This window comes from Xylocopa sonorina, chromosome 3 (genome assembly GCF_050948175.1).
Source record: "Xylocopa sonorina isolate GNS202 chromosome 3, iyXylSono1_principal, whole genome shotgun sequence".
NCBI classification, from domain to species: Eukaryota; Metazoa; Arthropoda; class Insecta; order Hymenoptera; family Apidae; genus Xylocopa; species Xylocopa sonorina.
In genome coordinates, this window is record NC_135195.1 from 14,930,283 (window position 1) to 14,956,521 (window position 26,239).

The 26,239-nt window shown below is 48.6% G+C and overlaps 3 protein-coding genes across 8 annotated transcripts in view; 2 read left to right on the plus strand and 1 right to left on the minus strand.

Moving 5' to 3' along the window:
* Positions 1 to 26,239, plus strand: part of Ten-a (Teneurin-a transmembrane protein) — a 568,813-nt gene that overhangs the window by 473,413 nt on the left and 69,161 nt on the right. Inside the window, exon 1 of one of the 6 annotated variants that reach the window (XM_076893042.1) lies at positions 1,452 to 2,048. The exons of the other annotated variants lie outside the window; for them this stretch is intronic. Coding sequence (XP_076749157.1) covers positions 1,993 to 2,048 — 56 coding nt within the window. The 5' untranslated portion in view covers positions 1,452 to 1,992. Of the gene's footprint in view, positions 1 to 1,451; positions 2,049 to 26,239 lie in introns of those variants that run through there. 6 annotated transcript variants of the gene reach the window in all.
* Positions 1 to 26,239, plus strand: part of Pold1 (DNA polymerase delta 1, catalytic subunit) — a 139,838-nt gene that overhangs the window by 31,469 nt on the left and 82,130 nt on the right. The gene's annotated exons all lie outside the window — the stretch shown is intronic.
* LOC143422434 (E3 ubiquitin-protein ligase RNF14) overlaps positions 1 to 26,239 on the minus strand; it is a 223,599-nt gene that overhangs the window by 6,727 nt on the left and 190,633 nt on the right. The window lies entirely within an intron of this gene.

Genomic DNA, 26,239 nt, shown 5'->3' on the forward strand with positions numbered 1-26,239 from the left:
TCCGCGTCGCAAAACAAGCGTAGACACACAGCGAGCCGCGGCGAGGACGACGGCCGCGGCGCCGTCGAAAACCGCTGGTGAACGCACCACCCGCTTGGCGGCGTTCTCGTTCAGGGGGTTCACCGTCGACTCGCTTCAGCGGGGCGAGCGCGCACGCGCGTCGCGCGGACGACGTGGTGGGGGATACTAGTGTCACTCCGTGCCGGGCGTTGCGGCGCCGTACCCCGTCAGTCTTTGATCCGCAGCTAGCGCGGGTGAGTACGTTGCCCTCGAGTGCGGCCTGCCAACCGACGAGATATCGTTTGTCACTGACGGTGCGCGATAAAGAGGGGTAGACTGCGATCACGGTTACGCGCGTCCACGCTCTCTCCTCTCCTTGTCCGTGGCTACGCTCGACGTCGCGGCGAACGAAGCTGACGAGCAACGCGAACGGGATACATTTCGCGGCGGATTCTACCCACGCTTCTAACCGATCGTTATCGGAGCATCGCACTCCGTAAAGTGCGACGAAGTTTTCTTCTCGAGGAGTACGATTTTCGGCCACGCGAGACTAGTGGGGTCGATTGATCCGAGTCGTTGGTATTTTGGTAAAAGAAATCGCGGAGGTCGTCGAGAAGAATCGTTCGAGCACCCCATCGACGGCTCTAACGTCTCTTCGTCTGCACCCCTGGGACCTTAGGGGCACACACGCTGTTCACGCTCCACCGGCACGGATTTGCGTGCGGTTCTCAACCCGCTGACCCAATTAGTTCGTCCCTGTCGAGAGTATCCGGTGACGTACGTTCGTTGCTCGCGAGCTCTTAGAACGAGAATTGCCTCTGTCTATAGTGATGTGCCGCTGAGGGTACGTTGTTGGCTGTGCCCCTTCACTCCCAGCAGCGGTAATACCGGTAGAATCGACGAATCTTGGAATTGGTGAGGAAAAAGTGTCCAGTGTTAAGAGCATCGAGCTCGTTCAGTGTTTGCTCGCGCAGTGCAGTGAAAGAGGATTAATCAGATTTTCCGCGCGTCCGTTAAGTCTCTCCGCTCGGAAGGATCATCCGGAGGATATCGAGAGAAAGAGAAGAAAAGGAAAGAAGAAAAGAGAAGCTCCCGTCGAAACTTTCGTTCGCCAACGAGCCATTAACGATATCGTCCGCGTTGCACCGTGACTCCGTGCACCGTAGAAACGAAACCGTTTATCAATTGACGCCGGGCCAGCGACTGGGGCCATCCACTTAACCTCCCTCTCGGCAAGCTCGCGCGGGAGTTGAACTTTCTCGGTGGCGTTGACAGATCGATAACAAAGTTTGCGTGCACGTTAGCCTGGTCCATAGCCGGCGGCCGGTCACGAGAACGAGACCAGCCCGTGGGATGCGTCCGTTCTAACGGGCGGCCCCGATAGAAGCAACAGCCTGAGGATAACGCGAAGCAGCCAGCGGGTGCGCACAGCCTCATCGAATCGTCGTGGCGTGACATGCTGACGTCCTGAAGGGCAAAAGACGCGCTCTGCCTCGCTCGTGGAAGGACCTGTATGCGGACCGCGGCGCGTCCGCCGGAAATCTGACGGGCCGTCGCTGCTCCGGTCATCGAGGCAGCCTGTCGTTGTCGCTTCCGAGCAAGAAGCGGCAGTACCTGGTCAAGTATAAACGGAAACAGGAGGAGAGGCAGACAGCAGAGGGTAACGAGGAGCAACGGGCCTCCCCGTGGCCCGTACTCGTCGACGATCGTCCCAACAAGGGTGCAACGGTGAAGGGTAACGGTGGATTCGGCGACTACTCCGCGGCGGGGGAGTTCGAGGTCTGGGGCGACGAGCAACACGCGACGGATGGTGTAGAGAGGCAGGTGGCGAGGCCGCCTTCGCGGCAGCAACGATGCGAAGGCGGTTCGTCGCTGAGGCCGTTGCTTCACGTCGCCCATTGTGAGCTGCACTCGCCGCGGGACCCGGAGCTGCTGCGACTGGACCATCTCGAGGACCATCTCAAGTCCGCCGCGAAGCGGGACTCGTACTCGATGATGGAGAACTTTCACAGCCCCGTGCCACCGCCGCTACCACGACGCCACGTCCGGTAAGATTCATGTCTGTTAACTGGGATTAGCACGCGTTGCTCTGGCTTTACGTATGTGTATACGTATGCGTGTGTATTTTAAGAAAGTTGAAGCTTTGGTTTTATGGGATAATTGGAAGGTGTTTCATTCTTGTGCAACGAGTTACTACGATGAACTTTTTTTTTATGTATATCTGGGATGTATTTGATTGAGGGAGATTCGTCGAGAATCGATTAATTGCGATAGGAATTGCTCTGAAGTCGTTGAACGAATTATATGGATAATTCCGGTGCGTCGTTCGGGGTAGCTGCAAGTGGAATATCGTCAGTGATTTTTCGGGGGAGGTAGTAATGTGTTAGGATGGTTTATTGCCGTCACGCGATGGCTCGTAACTCATGGACGGATCCACCGGTTGAAAACGGCGGTGAGGGATCGTGAAAATATGTATACGCCCTCGAAGTTCCAGTTTGTTTCGTAGTTGCAGCGAGTTTTATGCTCGAACGATAACCGGCAAGTTAACGCAAACTAATTTCGCTCCACTATTTACGAATAACAACGGGATATCCCATTCAGAGCGTTCGAAATCGCGCAGCATTTTCAATAAAGCGAGAGTAATTAAAAATTCCAAAGGTCAACTCCGCCGACTTGATAACACCGTGCTGTATCCATTCGCGAATATTCATGCGCGTTCGTAGCGTTGTAGTTTATTTACGTCGGACCGTTCATCGTTCTACACGTGGACACTGTAGAGATAACAAAGATCTTAGTTACGAATCGACGTACGCAGAATTTTGTTTACCAGAAGAAACGATGCTCGACGATACGTCAGATACCACTTCTGTACGGACAAACCAATGAAACTTCCACGAAGACACCAGAAATATATACTTGATATATCGGATTATGAAATCGTCGGGAAGATTCAGTTTGGAAAAGTTGCGAGGATCCGAGTTACGCGATTTCGAATTCCGCGGGAGGAGCTATCGCTTTGGAAACTTGGAATGTCACTTTCATTTACCCGAGACACGTTTATAAAGTCGAACGCGCTCGCGAGGGGGGTGAGAGCCAGCCAGCAGCAGCACGTCGTCGTCGATGGCGTACTTTTAACCGGTTGTTTCCCGACCGCCGCCGCCTGAATAGCGTCGACAAATATCGAGTTTAATCACCGTTTTCGATTTACGACGCGGGAACAATCGAACCTACCCGGGTAAGCTTCATTTGCGCTTCACCCTTGATGGTGTGTTTACGCCCTCTCTGCCGCGCGGAATGGCACAATTATAGCGCGAGAACGCCAGAACTGATCGACTGATAATATGCCTGTTATTATTGCCGCGGTTATCGAGATCTGGCCCGCGATACGCGACGCTCGATGTTATAAAGTCGCGAATTAAACCGTGGCTGCGATCGTTTTATCGGGTGTATCCATTTGTCCGGAGTCTATTTGAACCATTTTGGTACCGAGCTTGGATCATGGTCACATTTTAAAGCGGATTATCTCATTTTGGCAACCGCTGAGATATCTTAGATGCATTCGCATCAGTTACCGTGGTTGATCGCGTGTAGAAAGTAAGGAAATGTCGGTAGATGCAGAAAATCGGACGCAGACAGTAGATATGGAGACTTGGGTGCGATCAGTAGATGTGGATGGTCAGACGCGGTCAGTGGAATAAGAAAATGGAGACACGGTCGTTCGTATCGAGTTATTGAATATAAAAATGTGCGGAGAATGAATTTCTTAATCGATTTCCGCAATTAACATCTAGAATTTCATATTCTTTTACTTCAACAGATAAGAACGATAATATACGCGTATAAGGTAACTACCATCGATCTGAATTTTTTCGTATACTGTTTAACGCTAATTTTTAGAGAACTAGACGAGACAGATTTTCATATACAGCACGAGAATATATAATTTCATTAAAAATGGTATAACTTGGTAAGAAATATTCGAGCGCGAAATTCGTGTTCGATATTCTATCAGTGGAGCCAGTTACCGGGTTTAGATATCTGAAAAATTCAAGGAAATCCTTCGAATTCCAAGGATGAAAGGAAATATTTTTGCGAAACGCGTAAGTTGTAGAGAATATTGAAATTCTTCGAGTATTAGGTATTTTATAGAAGAATAAGGTTTTGTGCGATGGCGAACGTTCGTTCGAGACGCGCCGTGTATTATTCGTTGATATCTTCTACTTAAAAAACCTTTAGAAATTGGCTGGGCGCTCCTCAGGTTTTTAACGAATTAAAAGTAAAAATTGAATGCTTCGAAAAATCTGGTAAATAAGGCGCATCAAGAATTCTCTTTCGTTTCGTACAATATTCCACTGCGCTCGCGCGCGTTCACGGTGAAAGAGGTAATACAAAAATCATTAAAATTCTCATTCAAGCACGCATTCTTACAAACGTTGGTAGAAGAAGAATTTATATTGCGCAACGTGTATGAAAACAAAAAGATAGCTCGTTAAAAAGAACCATTTAAATATCGTTGGAGAACGTGTAATATAGTGCAGTGGCGATAGAAATTCTCCAAATACACCATGCCGTGTCCCACACATAATATTCGCATCAGTGAAAATTGTCTCGATTAAATATCTCGTCGTGTACAGTGTTTATTTTTTTTTTATCATTTTTCCTCGCGAGTTGAATTCACCGATCGTCGCCACGATTGTGCTCCGATTCAAAAAATAGTCGCGACTGGGACAAAAATTTCGCTCTGGTCTAGAATTCCACGCAAACGGATGACTTCGGTACGACTCGAAATCGAGCGTCTCGTTTCGTTAATTGCGAATTGGCCGCGCGACGGTTCTACGTCCGTTCGATCGAAACGCGTAAAAACGCGTATTAATTTCACGGTCGACGCGTTCCGGGACAAGGGTGCAATCGAGTACCGAGGGTGTCTATTTCGAGGAGGCACGAGTGGTTCGTTGGGACTGAAAAGGACGCGTCCAGCTGAAAGATATTAAAAATAACATCCTCCAAGCAGAGTTCAATAACGAAAAGAACGCGCGCCTCTCCTTAATAATTAAGAAGATATACACATCCCCGTTTAAGTAGCCGGTAAATACCGCGGCGCACGGACCGTTTATTCCTCGTTCACCCCTTTCCAGGCAATCGATGAAACAGAACCCGAAAGACCAAGAAACAGGCGAGCCAAATAACCGCAAATTGGACGAGCGCACTAAATCGAACAAATATTCCGGGGGGTATCCGATAATTTTTCCGTCGTTCCGCTCGAGGAGGCGAGGCGAGGCGTCGCGCAATAACGCCGCTTCCGAACCCTCGTTTCAAAGGGGTATATCCCTTCCGCGCGCCCCCTCTTCCCGTTACCGCCGTTAGTTGCAAGTTTTCCGTTTCGAATCAGCGCATTCTCATCGAACACGAATCGATTTCGAAACGCTCTCGAGAGCCGGGCTTGTCATTAACCCCGTTCTTCGGGCGTGAACCTCCGAAACGAGCTACAATTCCACGGTGCGAGCACCTATATTGGCCTTCCAGCAGACTCGCGAAGCCTCCCGTCTCGTCTACCCTTCGTTTAACCATCGCAACCCTCTTCTCGCTCTACCTCCGCCCACCGTTCTTCCCATTTTCGTCGCTCCTCCGTTACGCGCCTCGCGCTGTCAAATCTTGATCGTTCGAACGTTTATTTTTTGGATCGAGTGTTGCTCTCTTCTCTTTTTTTTTTTCTCACCGATTTTTTTTTCAAACGCATCATCGCTGTTTGTTGCATCACTTTTAACAATGAAAATGTAAATGTGCGGGAATATGATTCTATATGCTCCTCTCGTTTACCAGATTGCAAATTTTTCAATCTTTCAACCCCCGTGCTGGCTTGCACATTTTTCTAATCTTTTAGCCTGCCAGTGATCCACAAATATTTTAACTCCCCTGTTTGCGCTGCCTTACAGATTTTCTGATAAAAGGAATACCATTCCTGCTTGTGTTCGTCGCTGGTACGCTTAAAGATTCATACGTTGATGTATCACGAGTTGACTGTCAATTTTTAAGACGACGCTCCGTTAGAAATGGTGGCTCGTGCGATTCTATAGCGCCACGCAGCTGTAACGCGGGATCTCAAATATCAGCTTTAATTTTTCAACGAAAGCCCGCGCGCGTATCCACCGTGTCCAGGGACTTACGAACTCAAACAAAGTTGAATCGAGTCTAACCCGTAACGCACAACGTTATTCAAGGTCTCTCGTATCCCCTACAACCGGCGAAATTATAATTCAGTTACATACTCTATTTGCGTTCCACCTCGAAGTTAAGACCGCCGAGAGAAACAGCCGGGGGCGTTCCACGCGTTGGGCCAATATTGAATCGTTCGGAAGTTAAAATACCGCCGCCTACCCTAATTTTTTTCCCCGCGCGGGAAGATCGATGCGAGGAACCCGCGAGAAACGAGACAAAACGGAAGTAGAGGGGTGAACGATCGAAAAATTCGATGCTAATCGAAAATTAGCTGAAAATATTGAATCTTCTACTGTTCAAACGTGCATACGTACATGTATATAAGGTGTTTGAGCTACAGATCGATTGAAACGAAAGGGATGAGACGAGGCAAATATCGAGAACGACGAAATTTCAATTCGCAACTTTCGCTTGCAATTTTGGGAGGACGATTCTGAAAGTGATACGTACACAAGCAAACCGCAATGTAGACACGTAGTCGTGTACGGATCTTCGAGTGCAAGTGTAAAGTCACGGTTTCGAAACTTTACCAACTTCGAGGAGACCTTTTGACTTGTTAGAAATCGCTACTTTTTTCGTCTGAACGTTCATTTTCTATAATTTTCTTCGATATATCGAAATCAGCGGTAGATTTGGTTCGCGTGCGACACAGAGGAGTCCCTCGCGGAACGCAACGAGTACCGGAAGTATTCGACGACGCGTGAGCGCTCGTTTCAGAAACGCGGACGTAATTAAAAGCGAATATTAATTAGTGGCAGGACCGGCCATTAGGAGCATCGATCGCAATCGAAATTGCCGGTTATACTAATTAAATTGGCGCATTACGCCCGGCTATTTTCTCTTTCGTGATATTCGTCAGGAAATGATTATTTAAGTCTCTCTAGGCGGGCCAAAAATTCAAATTGTCCGAGAAATAAGTCTTACGAATATATCCCTGATACATTACCCAGTATTCCTCTGCTTTCTCTCTCATTTTTAGCTGATACTGCTCAATTTCGAGGAGGAACGATTCGTTCTTAAAAAATTATGGTCACAAATTTCGCGAAAATTACGACAGAAGAATTCTCTTACGTTAATTCCATATTCAACGTGCACTTTTATCTCTACAAAATTACGGGAGCACACGACGCGAATAATATCAAAAAGGAATTAACGTCCTGGGAAAACATAGGGGATGTGGAACTTTCGTTCGCTAATTTGGATTCCGTTTGTCCCGAAAAACTCTTCCTCCTCGTCCGTCCTGGCATGGCCGTGGATGTACTTTTTGGAACCTTACCAGGTCCATTTCCATAAGGGTTAACGTGCCATAACTGACTGCTAATGTACCGTGTCGTTTACGAGTTCTACTATAGGACCATCGTTATTGTTAATTGCTTCTACCATGCCACAACGATTTGTTCATTCTACGAACAATAAAATCTATGCTAAAACAATCTGCTGGAAAGGTCGCTGCATTGTCTAAAAAGTGATAGCATACATCGACTTAGACGACGACTATAGAGGTTATAAAAAAATATTTGATAAAACAGTACCGCGGTATTGAATTCAGTGATGTAACACATCCGCTTCATTTTCGCAGAAGAGAAAACCCGACTGATAAAAAGCGCGAGAACGAGAAGTAAAACAAAGAGGAGGTGAAAATTTCGATAAAAAATTCACCGGATTTTCGCGAGGGAGCGTGAAAGAGTTTCACCTTTGGAGTCCGCGGTTCCAGAGAATTTAAATCTCCCACTCCCGTTTTCTGGAGCGCCGCAGACGATAACCTGCCACCTAATGGTCGGTGATAACGTGTGAGAACAATACGACGCTTATCCGTGCCGTTCGAGATAAGAAACCCTCTCTCTCTCTCTCTCTCTCTCTCTCTCCCTCGATACAGTGTACCCTCTCTGTACGCGAGAGGCCTTGCGCACGTACACAGATGCAGGTGGTTCACCTGCTGGAAAGTGTATCAAAGCTTCGAGCTAAGACAAACAAAGTGATACGGTGGCGGCAACACTCGAAGGTTGTTTCGAAGTACGAAAGGAAGAGAGCAGGCGCATTTGCATCGGCGCAAACACGGAAATCCCAGTGCAACCTGTTTGCCAACCGTGCAACTTCGCTGAACGTAATGGAGGTCCCTGTTAAACGCCGCCTCATCTTCGTCCGCGTCCTCCCCGCCCGCGAATACGTTTCCGGTTATCATATACCGCCGTTTTGCCTGGGTTAACCCATTCACTTTGAAGGATTTACAGGCATACGAGCTCCTAGCCGATGTTGCGAAATTATGAAGGCGATTCAACGAGTACAAATTTGGGGCAGCAATAATGTATTTAGAAAACTCTGACCACGCCACAATCGACCATTGCGATTGCTATTAGCGCGCGCACACTGCGAACACCAAACTTCACTTTCCATTGGATATGGAAACTCTCAAACGAAATTTTATTTTTTAGCGACAATTTATTTAAAATTAATCTATTACCATTAGCCAAGTATCCGTGACAAAAGCGTGACGTTTCTCCGTTTAAATCAATTAGACGACGAAAAGTTTGAAATTCGAGTAACGTTTAAAAGCATTCGTCGTCCTCTGTATCAAACCAAATTGTTGAAAAAAAAAACTTCCCGTAGAGAAGACAATTGAGAGGGACACTCCCTTCCGGCTACCGTACGCCCCAAGGAAACTCAATTTCGCGCGGAGGGTCAGTCGCTGACGTAACGAAGAAAAATCTCGGGAGAGGTTGACTCGCATGGTACACACGATCTTAACGACTTTACGAAAGGAAGGAGACGTCGAAGACGCGCAAACCGGTGTCGTTCGTCCGCCACCCCCATTCTTCGAAGACCCAAAGCGCTCGCACGTTCGACCAGGGTACCGACAGACTCGACTGTAATCCTTTACACCTTCCACGCTGATTAAACCGTTCCATCTCTAAACTTCCACTCGCTCGCGTCCCCTTAATTGAAACGAAAAAACTTGCGAAATATTCGGGCGAACTCAGAAGCGAAGTTCGAAAGAGGGTCGGCCAGAACCGGAGGGAAGGGAACGAGAGGGTCCTCGTGTACCGTGCATCCGGCGTTTCCATGTCCGATCGATATGCAGCGGCGAGCGGGGGGGAACTGCTCGGATGGAGCGAAAGGTAACGCGGCGTACGAAAGGCAAACAAAGTGATAGGAGCTGCGTGGAAGAGGATGAGGCGGTCGTGGAAGGAGCAGGAGGGCCAGAGGAGCAACGTCGAGTATGTAAAAGGCGAGCGAGCAACGCGGGGCGGCTGCTCGGCGCCGACATTTCGCGGTGAAGCGACCGACCCCATAGCCATGCATCACTCTGTCCCACCAACAACTACCTACTATACCCGGTGTGTACCACGGGCTACGCGGAATCTACCCCACCGACTTCGTCTGCGCTTCCATCCTCCACCCTTTCCCAGCCCCTTTCGCCCTACTACCCCCTCGCCACGTCCCCTTTCACCGCGTTGCGTTCCTCCGTTTCCGGCTGCCCCTGTCTTTCGCCTCCTTTCGCGTTTCACCGGCCACCGCAGCCTCCTTTTTTCACCTTTTCCACCCCCGCCATGGTTTCCTATGCTCCCTGTTGTCTACTCCGCCCTGCCGTCCCTCCGTTTCGCCACGCACCAATGCCCATCCCGACTATCCGCCACGCTTCCTCGCCCCTAGCGTTCTTCACCGTTCTCTAACCGGCCCTCATCCCCCCAACCGGCTCACAATGGCTCGTTATAAAGAGTTCGTTGTGTTTCTTCGAGCAATTTCGCCTTAAACGGAGGAGGCCCACGAGCTGTTTCACCCTGTGCTCCCTGTTCGCGCCTAGCCGCCCCCATTTTCTCTGCCGTCCCTTTCGCTCGGCTCTCGCGCTGGGACCAGCGTGCGTCCTCTCGCGCGTCGGATAGTCGCGGGGCTCTCCGAGTGCCGTTTCCGTCGACCTGCGCACGCTTCCGCCGCGGGAAAGCCGGACAGATTCGGGTTCCGTGTCCACGTTTATTTACCGTTTTGAAGAAGCTGGCAAATGGCTGACTGCCAGGACACCATCTGGGTGAAGTGGAAGATTGGAGGATGAAGGAGTAACTGTTTTTTTTTTTTTTTAGAGAGAGAGAGAGAGAATTTGTTGGAACTGTAGTACCAGTGAAATGTGGAATTCTACGATAGAGGATAGAACGAATTGGATCGTTTTATGAAGCTGTAACGCAATCTGCGATTGACACGGTTAGAGGAAAGGAATTATTATTTTAATGGGTAATGAAAAAAAGTAAAATATTTGAGGAGAGGTAATCTTAAAGTTGAGATAGCGGTTGAGCTATGGAGATGGATGGAAGGGTTTCGAAGGGGTGAGTTCGGTTTCAGAGAATCGATTGGGAAAGATAGGTGGTGTGGATATTTTAAAATGTTTCTGCGATATAACGTTCGCTCGATTCTATATATTCGGTGTGCGCCGGACAATGCGAATATTCGTGCATTCTGTAAATTAATAAAGTCCCCTCAAAAGGTAATCATGAATTTATTATATCCAATTCTGTTTTTAATCATTGAATTGGTGGAAGGAAATGTGGAAGTATTCCTGTCTCAATTTTATTAATACATCGTCATAGGAATTGCAGTACTAATTGTATCGATTCGTTTACAAAGCGAGTCGGGCCGCGCGGTACCGAACAAAAAGGATAATCCGACAAATAAAAACAGGTCAGAAATGCAAAGCGAAATCCGTTTGGCCCATTTTCGGAAAAATCAAATTTCAAAGTTTCCATTGTGAGCCACTCGAAACCGTTTAATCCATTTAACTCGTCTGTGCTTCTACTCTATTTCTCTCCGCCCGTATTCCACCTCTCTGCGCGGTAGAAATAATAAAAAAAAAAAAAAAACACCAACGAATCTGCTTGTTTTGTAAAACAAATTAATACCTTTTGTTAAATTCGTTACTTGACCGAAGCTACGTTTGACTTTCGCACACGACCTAACAGATCACCTCTCGTCCGACAAAAGATAACCCAACAACCCCCAAAAAAATCTTATCTCACATTTTCAACCTCCTTTCACACTGGAACTCATTACCTGGTCGTTTGGACCAGCCAACGAAACGAAAACCCTGTATATCCCGTGGCAACGAGTCCCGCAGTACCGAAGAAGATTCACGCTGTTCAATTCTCCGTCCGTCTGTTCTCCAAACGGAGACATCTTTTACCCCAAACACCCTCCGCTCCCCGGATTACTCGAGAGCGGTTCCCAAAGGTGCGCCGCGGCGTCTCGAAGGATTGCTTTCACCGTTGAAACGCGAGCAGGACCCCCAAAAACAGAGAAGGTGTTCCCAGCCTCCCGGTGATGTCGAGCGCGAACGTCCTCGACGTTCGATATTAACGGGGCCCGCCATAGTGATGCACCGTTTCCCCAGCCCATTCCACGGGGTTTGTTCGCCGTTGCACCGGTGATTGATACCTCTGCCGAAGGATGGAGGGAGTTAAGGGACACGCGCGTACAGAAAGAGAGGGATATTCATAGATAAGGGCTCCGCGTTCCGTGGTTACGGGGGATGAGCGATGGCGCGAGTTTCCTTTGCGGTGGGAATATTCAACTTGGCCCGGGATATATCGCCGCGGCAGTGATATTTTCTTGTGACCCGGGAACGATCACGTTCGAAGCGTATACTCGACAAATTTCCAGATTTGTACCTCGCAGTTTCCAGTTGAACGTGGAAATATTTTTCGAGTGACCTCTCGTTTTAGGAGGCGGGGGGTGGGGGGTGAGTATAGACGTGATGAATAGTCGGGTTGGTTAGCGGAGGACAATCGAGAGGGGGATTATTTGGGTCGATGGTCCATCGGGTCCCCAGGTCAGGAGAGAGTCCTCGAACATTTTTGGCAGATATAATTCGCGCGAGACTTCAGCGGGAAATTCGACTCGGGAATTCTTTTATTCTACGGTAGAGAAGCCTTCGTATCCGATGCGAAATGTATTGTCTCGCGTGTACGTTTAAATATTCAGTTATTTGTTATTACGTTATCCGTCCTCCGTGTATACCACTGCATCAGTTTCGAAATGAATTAATGCGTGTCACTTTCGTTAACGTATTGGAAGGCATACTACTTAAGAAAAAGTAGATTTTAATTAAGACAAAGTTCGCAAACGCTACTCTTATCCGAACCAGTTGTACGCGAATTAACCAGACCATTCTCAGGCAATCTTTTAACTTTCCCTCGCGCAACGTTCACGGTTTATCGGATGATTCTGCTGCCCTTAACATTTCCACGATGCGGGGAACATAAGAACCGTGGCTTTTCGGTGGGCTGGGCACGGGTAAACAAAGCGTCGAGCGGAAGTGAGGCGGGTGGCGCTGTTTACACGCTCTCACCGACCGAAAACAGTCGCGGGCCGGCTGACGTTTCTTTCCAGTTTCTCACTCGCGATAACCTATCTGAAATCTCACCGTGGTTCCGTTCCCTACCGCTTGGGAGCAGGTCGCTCAGTAGCAACCAGTGTTACCAGACGAAGAAGAGGAACCGGATATGTACGTTCGCGCGTGTAAAAAGATTACGCGATAAAAAAGGATGTGCGTGCTTAAATGGTTTTTTTAGAACATTATCACTTAACATTCTGTAGTGAATTACGTAGGAATCGTTTCGTTCGCGATCCACCTTTACGTGACCCAATGTGACCCGTATAGGGAGGGTTTCTTTCGGCAACGGTGCTGATGGCGCGCTCTCGCCTCACGTGAAAGCTGCGAATCAAAGCATCACGCAAGGCTTCGCTAATTAATCGCGAAGCCGGGCTCTGAAAGTTCGACACGCGTGCTGAACGATTTTTAATGGAAACAGAAGTTCGAAAACAGGAGGATATCACGCACCTTTTGCTGGTACGTTGGGCTCGATCGTGTTTCAAGCCTTTAATTAGTTTGGATACGTTTAATTAACCGGTTTGCCTTGTTTTTCCGTGCAATAAACGTGCTACGTTACTTTCAACGATATCGTATTGTTTGAACGTAAGAGTGCCACCAGCGACGTATCGCTAATTGCGAAACGAGTCATTGGCTGCTCGAAATGGAAAATGTATATTTCACTTAAACCCGCGTTTCGTATACTCGAAAAGGAATTTCGAGGTATGTACGCGCGGATACGTATATAGCGTTCCTAGTAAATTGAGAGGCTAAACTTTCCACGACGTCGGCTCGATAATAGAATAGAGAAGTATCGAAGTCGTAAGAACTTTGAACGGTATCCGAGTATTTAAACAACGCCGGAGGTAACCGAAAGTACAACTAATCGCGTTGTAGTCACATTTATGGCAAAGTTTGGGGGGAATGCGAGAAAAGCTGTTGAAGCTGTTACAACGGGAGTTCGCGGGCGCGGAAAATCTCGACTAAAGAATCTTTTAAGTAACGTATCGACCTCTCGACAAGCACGGTACAACCTGAACCCTAAACCAAGTAAGATACCAGAGAAAATGTTTCTATCGCTAATGGAATTTCATATCTGGCCGACATCTACCAGAGTGAAGCCAACGGACACGCATCTCCGCTCGCTTGAACCGAGTTTTTCGAAATAACTCGGTTGAAGGCCCGCGCCCGTGCAGACACCCGAAATTTCCCAGCGACAGTTCAGAAACAAGCGAAGCCTGAGACCGTGGAATAAAAAGGACACGGGGAGCCACGGCACTATAAGAGGACGCACGTACACACGGGATGACGCTATCTCGGCGTATTTACGGAAAATCGACGTCGGAGAGTGTCTGTAGAATATCCAAGTGGGTATATCCAACATCGCGTCACTTAGGCGGGCTAGACGCAGTCTCGGCAATTGATAGGTAGTCACGCTAGGCTGACCTCAAGGGACATCAGTTCGTATACCAGGTTCCTACCCCTTCCAACCCCCCTCGAACCTATCCACCTTCGTAAAATCTACTCCCAAGCCGAGGATCCAACCTCTTTCCACCTCTTCCCTCCCCTTTTATGCTCCCACTACTCCTAGTCCGTCTCCAGAGGGCGCTACCAACGTCAACCCTCCCCGGTAGCTCTCGCGTCGTCTCCGTTCTCCACGCTTTTCTTTTCTACTTCTACTTCTACTTCTTCTTCTCCTTCGTCTTCCTCTTCTTCTCGTTTCGCGTCCTCGCAGACCGTACTCCTCCCCGCCCCAAACCCTTTCTCCGCTTCATCCACCCACCTACCGGTCTTTATCCTTTGTGTAAGCTTGGGGCCCCCGTTGCAGCGTCCCGACGCGTCGGAGCTCCTTCGAGCGGATATCTCGCTGCACTTTTACCCATCGCAGTTAAACCACTCCGTATCCTTTCTTTATCGGGACCACCGAGCGCGATTCGCCTTTCTTTCTACCTCGTTTCCAAGCGTTTTAAATTCTTCTTAAACCCTCACCCTTCCCCCTCTCCCTTTTTCCTCCGTAATTTTTTTCACATTTTCTCTAGTTATTTCGATGCGCCCGACTTCTATCCGAGCGAGTTTTTAACCGTCAGCTTCTATTTTGTTTCGCATCGACTAGGGACGACGAGAGGTCGGTAACGTAGGTGACGTTAATACCCGAGTGAAATTTCAAGTTTCGATTCATATTTCCGGCATTAATGCGTCGGAAAGCGTTTCAAAGTGGAATTTTTAGGTGGTCGCTGGCAACGTGTGCTCTGCTCGCTCATTGCTGCGGCACGAGGCAAGCGATTCGAACGGGTTTTCGGTGTTCTTTGATCTTATTCTTCTCGCGAGCCACCCCCACAAAGAACCAGGTGAGGCGGGTCACGCTAACTGGCTCCTTTCGGCGTTTTGTTTGAAGAGGAATTTCGACCAAGCCGGATGCTGGGCTTGGAGAGATCTCGTTAGAGACGTACATGCGAGGCGGGATGAAGCCCAGTTGGGTGGAGTTGAATTTTGGTGAAATGGCGCCGTTGCGGAACGCTGCTGGTTATGATATAGCTCTGCGACAGCGAAATATTATTCGTAGTTCGTTGCTTTCGTCAAATTAATACGCACTCGAACGATTCGTACAAAATTCCAATGATTCTTAACCACTTGGAACACATGAAAACGATCTCGAGAGATCATCGACTCCTCTCGCCAAGGAAAATAAAAACAAAACTGTGAAACTAAGGGAACGGTCCCCCAGCGAAATTTCGCGATCTCGCAAGTGAATTTTAAAGGATGCTCACGGTAATTTTCATAATTCAGAAAATATCCTGGCTAATAGCATTAGGGTGGCTAGTCCGCTCAGCACGTAGCCGGAGCATGAACGCGGAACCGCGCGTCTAGACGGAAGATTGAAGGGGGCAACGCGGGGGTGTAGGGCTGCCGGTGGCCCAGTTTCGGGGCACGAGGAATGAAATTTATTTCATTAGAGGCGCCTGTGTGCGGCCGACGTAAACGGATCCTTGAGCAGTTTTCGATTTAACCTTCGAGCAAGCCCCGGAGGAGGAGTTTCAGAGGGATGAAATTTTTCGGTCCGCTTCAATGGGCAACGATTAATTTGCCGGAAGCCCGATTCGGCCGTCTACGTTGAATGCTTGATCGTACTTTCAGCAAAGAACCCGGTCTTTGTAGAATTTCGAAAACCTTCGGCCAATATTCTCAATAATCCCTCCTCGGTTCATATTTTTCCAAGTTCCTCGATAATTTATCGCTGATGGATTACTCGAGAGACGGATGGTGGTTTGGTCTCTCTCTCTCTTGATTGGAAATATTCCACGAGTCTCCAGGGTGGATTTTGCTTTCCTTTTTCGAGAAGTCGATGAAAATTTCACTACTTTTTCGTTCTTCCGTTCGCTACTTGCCAACATTTGTACCACGTTCCAGGGACGACTGGCGGCAAACTGAATTCCTCTTGGCCGCGTAACAACCGTTCAAAGTTAGACGTTGTCGGATCGCCGTCGGAGAACCTTCCGGCGGCGAGAAAACTTGCGCGCGGACATGTTTATAATTACGGGTACGAACAAAAGAGTATAACTACGAAAATTGGCGACGGGATTGGAGGAGGGAAATTCGTAGCCGTAGCCACAAAGAACTGCCCCGCTGGCGTGTTCGCTACAAAGAACCGTTTATACAGGCTCGGTGCCCGCATGCCCGCGCGCGCTCCCTTTTTCCTCGACCGGTGAAAAAAAGAGGCGAAGAAAAAAGGCCACGAGAATTTTAATAAATCTCGTCGAGGGGCGTTAAATTACTCGTCGCCCGGTCGTCGACGTTCATTCCGTCCCGTCCGGTTGTCTCCGCCCGTCGTTTGTTTACGCGTCCGCGTGTCATCTAAGGATTAACTTTCTTTTAATCGTATAATTAGAACCGGGCCAGCGAGGGCGAAGCCGTGGCGGCGCCACTGTCGCGCGATGGCGCTGAAACCGTAACAATTAATAGAGAAGAAACTAGGGTGGGCCACGAGAGCGGCGGAGAGCGCGAGATAGGAGGTAGAGGGTGGTTAAACGGAGAGAGAGAAACGAGCGACTCGCTCCTGTAGCCGGAGGGTGAGTCGTAAGTGCGGAGAGAAGAGCAGTCGGACCACCTGCCGACCGTAAAACCGATTTGGCGACGCTTCTGTGCCTGAGAGGTATTCAACGCGGCCGTCTGCAACGGACTTTGTAATTTAGAGTCAATCTCCTTTATTATCCGTAATGCGCCGTCCTCCGTTCCCGAGATTCTTGCGTAAAATCTATCTCGCCGGAGAGCGACGACGTCCGCGCCGTGAACGTTGGAGAATTCTAACGGGCGATCCTTGGACACCGTGGGGAGCGACGTGGCCGGGTCGAAGGGGTGCCACGAAGACGGGGAAGACACGCTCCGGTTTCCGTGTTACGCTCCACCGAGGAACGAGTCTCCGTTTTGGTCGGAGAAATGTTCGATAAGAGGCACGGGAGCTTCGAGTTACTTAATACCTAGCGGCGTCTCTTGGCCACTCGCAGCGGTGTCCCCTCTTTACTGATCGAATCCTCCGCCTCCTGCCCACGGTGTTCTTTTCTTCATCCTTAATTACTCATCTCGACTTTGCTAGCGATACGATAGAATTTATAGTCTATCGTGTGAATTGTTTTTATTATCTTTCGATAGACACAACTTTGTTGTATTTCCTTTTCTTGTTGAGTCATTTTCTTGTTCTTTATTTGCGTTCCTGATTCGACGGAAACCACGAGGGTTGTAGTTTTTGTCGACTCGTGGCGCCATCTAGACGGATTCTCGGAGCGTAACCCGCGAATCAAATCGGTACGGATGATATCTGAGGACGAAAGGGAAGATAGATTAGACTTTTTATGAAATTTATTCGTTTTCGAACGAGAGAGAAGAGAAAACGATGGTCTGATTCGCAGGATTTATGAGCAAGTTTTGTTTGTCGGCTGTTCGAATGAAAAATACGAAGAGATTGTTACATACCTTGGGGATGATTATTGATGGCGGAAAATAATTTAGCGGTTTTCCACGGGAATTTCGACGCCCGGAAAGAGAAGGGATGAATGAGAGGGATAAATACGATTCTTTTATCCGGTTTGAAAGAGGACTCGAAATTCAATGCTTAATCTTGCGAAACGAAATGGTAATGCGGGCAAATATATGGCGGGAATTAAGTTAAGGTGGTGTTAAGTTGCCGTGCTGGTAACATAAATTGAATCTAAACAGAAACGCAAACTGTGTTACTAACACCCCTGTTTCTGATGGACCGTGAATTGATGGTCTCGAAACTTAAGGCACTTGCGGAACTATCAGTGCTGTATACTTGATATTAATTACCGGTTACCCAGTCCCATTTGCATACTTACCGCCTAGTCGCTCGCGCGTCTTCGAGCGTTCCAATCGTTCCCGTTAGCATTATTTCTATTTCACGACTCCGGTATCGCGCGATTCGAACTACCCCATCCGCGAATCAACGAACCTACACGTGGCCGCTCCATCAGGATTCATAACCTCCGCCACTTAGCCGTCCATTAAAAAAAATGGCCTCGTTCAAGTTACTGCCGCGCATCCTCTCGAACCATCATCTCCACGGTCCCGAAAGATTCGTTTCCCGGCGAACTCTCAGCGCCTATGAATAATGAACGAGTTACAGACGTTATCGAAAACGCGCGGCGCATCCCGATCGACGCTGGCGTCGCCTCGTGAAAGTTGCAGGCTCCGTTAATACGCGCGCAAGGCCAGACCATGATGCCTTGCCTCGCCCCGCTACCGTGTCGCCAAGTGCAAACGCCTGAATAAATAAACGCAATCGACTGCGCGCGGGAATAACGCGCGTATCGGCGAGTTTATAAATACTCGAAGACGGTGGAAACGGATGCGCAACGACTGCGCGTAAAACAAAAAAGGAGAAGAGGAGGGACCAAGGGGTGGGAAAAAGAAGGGAGCAGAACGGTGAAAGAAGACGGCTCGATACCAACGGTGGCAGCACCGGCGGGGATGCAACCGAGACGCGATACCAGGATGGATGGAGTGGCTCGGAGAGAGGGATTCAGGAGGGTTATAAGTAATTCATCGCCTTGTAGCTGCAGTGAGCAGCCCGTGTAAATAGCGACGACGTGAGCACTCGTTGAAACTCGGGGATCCGTGGCTGACTCGATGTATCTTCGCCTCTGTGTCGGTTCTCTGCATCTCTTTGAGCGGCTTTCTCTTTCTGGCTCGACGGGCGGACCGTGGAGAGGCTGTCACTAGAATCGCGAGGGTTTTCGTCGCTTTTTGCTCAGGGATGAGTAATTCATTGTTTGCGGTTCGAATCGTGTCGGGTAGCTCGCATCGGATAGCCTTACTGTTTTCTATCACAACATTTATATATATATATGCTAGCCAGCGAAGCAACGTTCGTGTTTTCGCATATATTTCTGCCCTCGAAACTTAACGAAAATATATAGAAGTTCCGTTTCCCTTGACTACCGCGCGTTTACCTTTCGAACGCGATCTCGAATAAGTATCCAGTTCCCGTCAAACACAGACTGTCTCCACCTTCTTTTCCCCGATTCCGCTCATCATCTCTCGGCTACCGTTCCGCTCCTTTCCTCCTCGATCCGCTGCATACACATTCCCTTATCCCCTTTCGTCGCTTCCTCGCGTCAGTCAAAGTGCACCACGGCGTACTCCGTGTCCCAGTGTAAATAAATGCGTGCCAGGCGACAGCCGCTAACCGTTAATGACAGGATCCCCTTGGTAACGAGCACAGAAAACGCTCGCAGTCTCGCGAAAATCCAGCAAACGCGCGCATGCAGTCTCTGCGAGGCGCGTGCAATTTGATTTCGGGTCTGTTTGCTCGTGTCAGCATCGGTTCCGTTCGATACGGTCGCGCGTCGGTATTGTAAGAGCGTCTCGCTGGCTCTTGGAACCCAGTTACCCAAAGTCGTCGCAGCCCAGCGTCCTAGCAACCGACAAACCGCTTTCATTCATGCTCGTTGGCGCTCGTTTATGCTCCAAGTATCGTCCCCGCGCTTATCCGTTCGCGTTCGTTCGACTGCGAACCCTGGGCACAAAATCGAGACCCGAAACAAGAAAAAGGCAGAGACTCGAGAGAGAGAAGCGCGCGCGGTGGTGGAGCGACCGTGAAGGGTGGCGAGAGCACATCGACACACGCAGACGCAGTTATCTGTTCCAATTAACCTCTTACATTTCGTTCCCTACCGCTAAATCCCTCTTCTTTCGTTCCGTCCCGTGGCGTTGCCACTCCGTCCGATCTTCTGCCGCTCTGTCACCCTCTCCTCTTTTCCCGGACCCTCTCGCCATCCCCTCGCCTCTCTCCATCCTCCCTTCTTTCCCTGTCCACGGTCTGGAACGGTGAAATTGAATCGACGCTCCGCGTCCCGTGTCCCTGGGATGGAAGACGCGCCCCAAGTATCGTGTCTGTTCGAGTTCCCTAGAACGCGAACCGTTCGTACCGTTTCTAGCGTCTCTTACATCTTTTTTTTTTTATTCCAAATATACAGTATTTATGGTAAATTATGTTGCAACTAGTCGAGAGATCGTCGAGAATTACTAGTGCTAGAGAGAGAATAGGGATTCAAGGAGGAAATAAGAGATGAGAGATGGATACGCGGGCAACGGTTGATATTTTCAACGAAGACGATATATAGCGCAGAGGTGGAGCGCACAGTGGGTGTGTGTGCGTGAATTTGTATGAACGCGGGGATCGATGCGGGTGAACGATATCGGGAATGGTGAAACTGACGCAAATTAATTGGTTATGGAAATACGGTATAAACTACGAAACGCAGAATATTAATAAGTATACTTTCCTTCTTCCTCTTCCTCCGGCCATTTTTTTCTGATCGATCCGCGGCTGGAAACAATGGCCCGCGATCGCTCGGAATGGTTATCGTACCGTTCCACTCGGGAGGATACGATTCTTTGAATATTTAATTGCGAAGAATTCTATTCGAGAGAACGATGGAACTCGTGTTTACTTTCGAACAAGATTCAGGGATGGTTTAGGTGGGACGGACTACCCGCGTTAAGTAATTGGGTTCCTGAATGTGGTTAATTGAAACTTAACCGCGGCGTGCGCGTACGTTTAACGAAAAGTTTTTCGCAGACTTCTGGGAGGGTATTAAATTCGCGTGAAGGAGCGATCATCGATCTCTTGGAGGAAAAGATTGGCCTCACAAAAAATTATCCAGCTGCCGCGAGAAGGTATGCAATTTTTACCAAGTAAGAGCCCCTGGAACGAAATCACGACCGCAGTTACATTCCCAGAAATTCCGTCTTCGCCGCGGTGGTCGCTTTAGAAAATACCGTAGGTGGAGTGCACTTATGCAGCGTGGACTCTTCTCTCTCTTTCTCCCTCTGTACCGCGAACATATTAAGCAACATGAGTTGCAAGTGCCCGCCGCATTAAGTAAGCGAATAAAGTATTCCGTTGCGTGTGCATGTAACACACGTACCCCTTTCTCGTTTTCATGCGAGCGCCGCGCCACCGCGACATATTTCGTATGTAATTCTTATGCGAGATTCCCCGTGCCCGCCGCCTAGGGGAAAATTAGTGGCGGTCGCTAGGGACAAAATTACCGAGGACCGCCGTAGACGGGGACAGCGATGCCCCCGCTAGGGACGGAATTAGATGCGTTCATCTGGGACTGGATTAGAAATGCATATAAGAAATAACGTTAACGAGGGCCATTCGTCGTGACTGATGACTGTACGAAAGATAACGCTCATCATTATCATTGACGTATAGGCAATCCTTGAATGAACGAATTGAGGATATCATATCACAGATGTAAATTCCATAGAAAATACCATCGACATTCTTACAAAAACTCACAAAAGATCGAATTATCTACGGTTTGGTACGTATCGCGACCAAAGCGCGCTCAGTCGAATTCTACCGGAAGTCTACTGGAACCAAAATCGCGCGACGTATGCAAACAAGCGTCGCGTTAATATTTCGCCTGCCGCGTGCAGGGAAACGGGCAGAAAGTAATGACCGTGCGGCAGTGTCACGTCGTCGGGATCGATATCGGTCTAGGGGATAGAAAACAGAGACGAGAGGAGCGGAAAAGTGAGACGACGCCGGCGGACAAGGAAGCGCAAACGAGGGCGAACGGGGTTGCGGCCCAAGTCCCTCATCGAGTTTCGACAGCGACGGAAACTCGCGGCTGGCCTTGCGGCTGATCAATGTTGCACGCGAGATCTGGGTGGTTTTTTTTTTTTTTTTTTTTTTTTTTGTCGCGATGAAAATCACTGAAAGTTCGCCGCGATCGAAATTTGGAGCGTACGCGGATACGCGGTACAGCGAGTTAGTGGACGATGCTGCGAGGGTGGGCGAGGCGGGGAGTTGCTTTCATCGCGACAGTTTGCAAGCCTGCCACCACGTACTCGGAAATATCTGGGGAATTCGGAATTTTCGTTTCAATTCTGACGTTTCTCGCAAGTTGCCGCGCTTGCTCGGGACTTGGAGTTTAGATCGAATTCTCCGTTGAAAAGGGACAGAAAGTTTCCGACGCTCGAACTCGTTCGGGACGAGGCGGTGGCGAACGGCTACGGCGAAAAATGGGACAACTGTCGTTTTATTGAAATTCGCTGTTTCGTGGGAGGGAGCGAGGGATTTCGCGGAGTCGAGGACGTGCGCGCGTTTCAGGATATTCGCGAGCGTGAATCCACGCTGGCTGATGAGGCCGGCATGCTGGTAGGGAATCAAATATCGCTGGAGAAAGGCGAGTTTCTCGTGCGATGCTACCGTATTTAACCCCCTGTAACGCCGTCTGACGTGGAACTCGTGGAGGTTCGTTGAGGGTACGTATACTTGGCGTCATATTTAAATCGTATTGCCCCGATTTGTGTAATTAATGGAACTATTTATCTCGCGAAAGTGGTATTATTTGAATACCGTCGCGATAAATTCGCGCAATACGTAAACCAATTGTATGTCTTATGATATATTAGAATGCAAATGGGATCGGATGAGAAACAGCTGAAAGGGTACCACGCCCAAAAATAAACGTCATATTTATGCACAAGGGTGGTACACACGTCCCGATAAGGCAACATTTATTCGCAAAGGGTCGGAAAAAGTGACCTTTACTTACGAAGGGTGGAGTGCATATATCCAAAGAAGGTTGCCATCTATTTGCAAAGGGCGTGCGCGTACATTACCCAGAAGTAGACGGTTCTTCGTAAAGGGAGCGTGTAAAGGTGTACACGCCCAACGAAAATAACCATAGCTCGGGGAAAGTGCACATTCGTCCGTCAAAAAGTAGATATTCGTTCGCGACGGGGCTCGACGGTGGAGGTTTTCTTGGCACTCTGTATCTGCAGGCGCTGCGTCGTGACACCCTCTGTCCACGCGTCTTTTTCACGGGTAATTAACGATTCGTCCGAATAGATCGTTTTCCCCAACGCGAAACCCTCGCCAACGAGTCCATTAACATACGCGCACCTCGTTTTTCGTTCCATCGAGCCCTTTGCACGGTCTACTCTTTCTCTATGGACTTCCACGCCAGGATCAAACAATTTCACGGACACATTTTACACACGGCGGTTCCAGGAACTAGGACGAGCTTTTATATCGCCCTCCTGTGAGGGCAGATAGAGAAAATTGGCAGCGGAGAAGGTTCAGTGGTCGAGCGAATAGACCTTCCTTCCCTAATACGTCCCTTTTTCTAGAGAAGGCTGCGACACGAGTGGCATCGATGGTTGCGGTCTTTTGTTCAAATAAATCTCGACTGTCTACCAACTCTGCTCGATTGAAATTACCTAAAACTCGAATCAACGTGCATGGAAGAAAAAAATTCCTCTCTTATTTCCAAATAACGTTTCGATGATATCTTGTATCCCTATTGACTAGGAAGCCATCACAGCGTTTCCCCTAATTGCCACCAGAGCACTTTGGACGTATATCCTGCCTCCATTCCGAACCGATATTCGATACCATCGAGCAGATCGATATCCTTAACCCAAGAATTTCTAAACGTGGCTCGATACATAAATTCATCTCCCAACCTGACCACTAACTAATTATTAACTCGTACACGTACTCGTATACCTAGACGAAAACACTTTAAAGCTTCGTGAAACGTTAAGCAAGTCCGAGATATCCGTCGTATCCATCACCCACTCAGATTTGGTTGTTCTCTGGCATCTGAAAAAAGTATAATCCACGCGTTTACCCCGAAACGACACGGATCTCCCCTCTCGTATGAAAGATCACGGGCTCCATAAAACCATGGGAGCGTCGCTGTCGCGCGTGCGTGCGCGTTCGCGTGAACCTCGAGCGAAAACTGTACGGTCTGGTTCGCGTGGTCGCGTTTCCATCAGGAATCCCGCTCAAAGGAGAATCGTAGGAGGTCCGCGGCCGCGCGGAGTGACAAACGACTGAGGAGTCGCTCGACTGCGGGCTTCGACTCCCGTGAATTCGACCGCCATGATTAATGCGAACCTTTCGCAGACGCGACGTCTCCCAATGACGGTAGACACCGCTCGAAAATTTCTCGAGACGTAACCCTCGCTTGGAGACACGCTGGGATCAGAGGGTGACGCGTAAAACGGAACGCGAAAGAGGACGGCGGACGTGGCCGCGTTATAAATAGATAATAGTCTGAGCAAACGTTGGTAACTAGGGAATGCGAACATTTTTGAGAACGTTACTATCGTACTTATCGCGTATGACCATTGAAGAAAGATTTGTGATTCTTAATGTTCGATTGTTGGATGTATAGTCGGTTTGGTTCGTTTCGTGTGCGCGAATTATCGATTGCCCTTGTGCGTGGGATAGTTTTTAAGTTTTTAAGGGTGGATAAACGAAAGTAGTTTGCGGTTGCATGCGACGCAGAGATCGACGAAACTCGTGCGCTCGCCTAATAGAATTCGAGATGAAAGGGGACGGCTGCGCTCGGCTAGCTAGAAGTGGTCTCGCGAGCACGCTAATGACCGCCCACTGCTCGTAAATCGCAGGATTGTCGTTCGATCGGCTGATCTGGAGTTCATGGGCAGGGAAATTCGGTGTTCATCTTGCGGTGCGGATTAAAACGAACGCGAACCGAGCTGCACATGCGTCCGTGGTTTATATTTATGCGTTCAACTTTGCGTTATGGCCCCTAATAAATGTTGGTTAATATTTCACGCGGTGTAAAAGCGAAGATTCAGGGGTTATTTATTTCATTCTACGGAATTGATTTAATTTCGCGTAATGCAAATTGGGTAGTCGTTGTGTGGATGATTATTTATTCTCGTAATACAGATTTATATGAGAACGTGACATTTTTAGGAGTAGAGTACCACGGTCATAATTTCTGGCGGTCTTAAAACACGAATCTACGTAGAACCTCGCGAGAGATTCGTGACATTAACTCTTCGCTATATATTAGCTCTAAGATTAAGTTTCGAAACCAATCTGGAACTCGTACCAGGCGGAGAACGTAGTACGAGTTTGGACAATTCATATAATATCGCCCGTAGAGTTTGATAATCTATAGACGTCAATCATTCCATCCAGACAGTCCTGTTTTATAGATACGAATGTGTCTACAAGCGCAGGGTAACCGGAAGTGACGGTAGAAGCTTCTCGCGCAGGTGGATTTTTGATGAAATGAAACTTATCCGGCAGCGAAACGAATTCGTCGTCCTCGAGAATGAATCCGAGAACGTAGAGGCAGCGGACATAATAAATAACGAGGACACCGTCTCCCGTTTCGTGCGGTTTAACAAACTACGAGGTCGTTTCTGCATGCGCATTAACCAATTACCAGTTTTCAACTCGCATCTGGAGAACTTTAACTGGCTCGATGCTCGAATCTCATTTTCGAATGCGTAAAAACGAGTTACGATATTTGCGCATCGAAAATATGCGACGGAATTAAATTACGAAACGGAGATGCCACGGGACCGTATAATTACGAGCCTCGTTACATTGTTAACTTTTAACGATGCGCGTACGTTCGAAACGGTATATTTTCAAATATTCCCATCGTATTTCGCGTATCTCCGAGGGCTCCTCCATAAAGAGACACACTGACACGATAACGAACCGGACTCTAAATGACAGATACATATCTGAAACGTCATCCATTTTTATTTACCCTTCGTGATTATGACTTCACTTTTTCGCAAAGAGTACCATCTTCCAACGATCACGAGCAAGACCTAATTGTTCGTGTAACGAAACACCTGGACCACCTGGACGATATTATAATTTCTCGAATTTAAACGGATGCTCGCCCCTAAGCGCACCCCCTGCGAGAACACGCCCCGATCATTTGTCGCGTCATCGAGCGCGATACGAAAAATGCATTTAATTATGCGAGGTCACGTCCGAGCGTTGGGTATAGTCGTCGCTCTGCTCGATGTCCGTAAACACCGGCTGCACCCGTAAATCACTATCGCCGGACAAATCGACGGATTCATAGTTTATTAAAGCGATTTACGACACGTTGCCGCGACGTGTCCGCGATAGGACTGTTCTTTCGTAATCGGCCGCGGAGGGATGTATAGCGGAGTGGCGCCACGGTCGTAGGTCAGAATCGTGTTATAGCCGCGGCGTCACGGGTACGATCGATTATTCTTTCAACCCCTTGTTTTCCCGCGAACCAGCTACGTTAAGCCGTGTGTCGTATAAGCGACCGTGCGTCCCGCTTTGATTTATTCAAAGATGCGGCCACTTTTTTTTTCTATCGG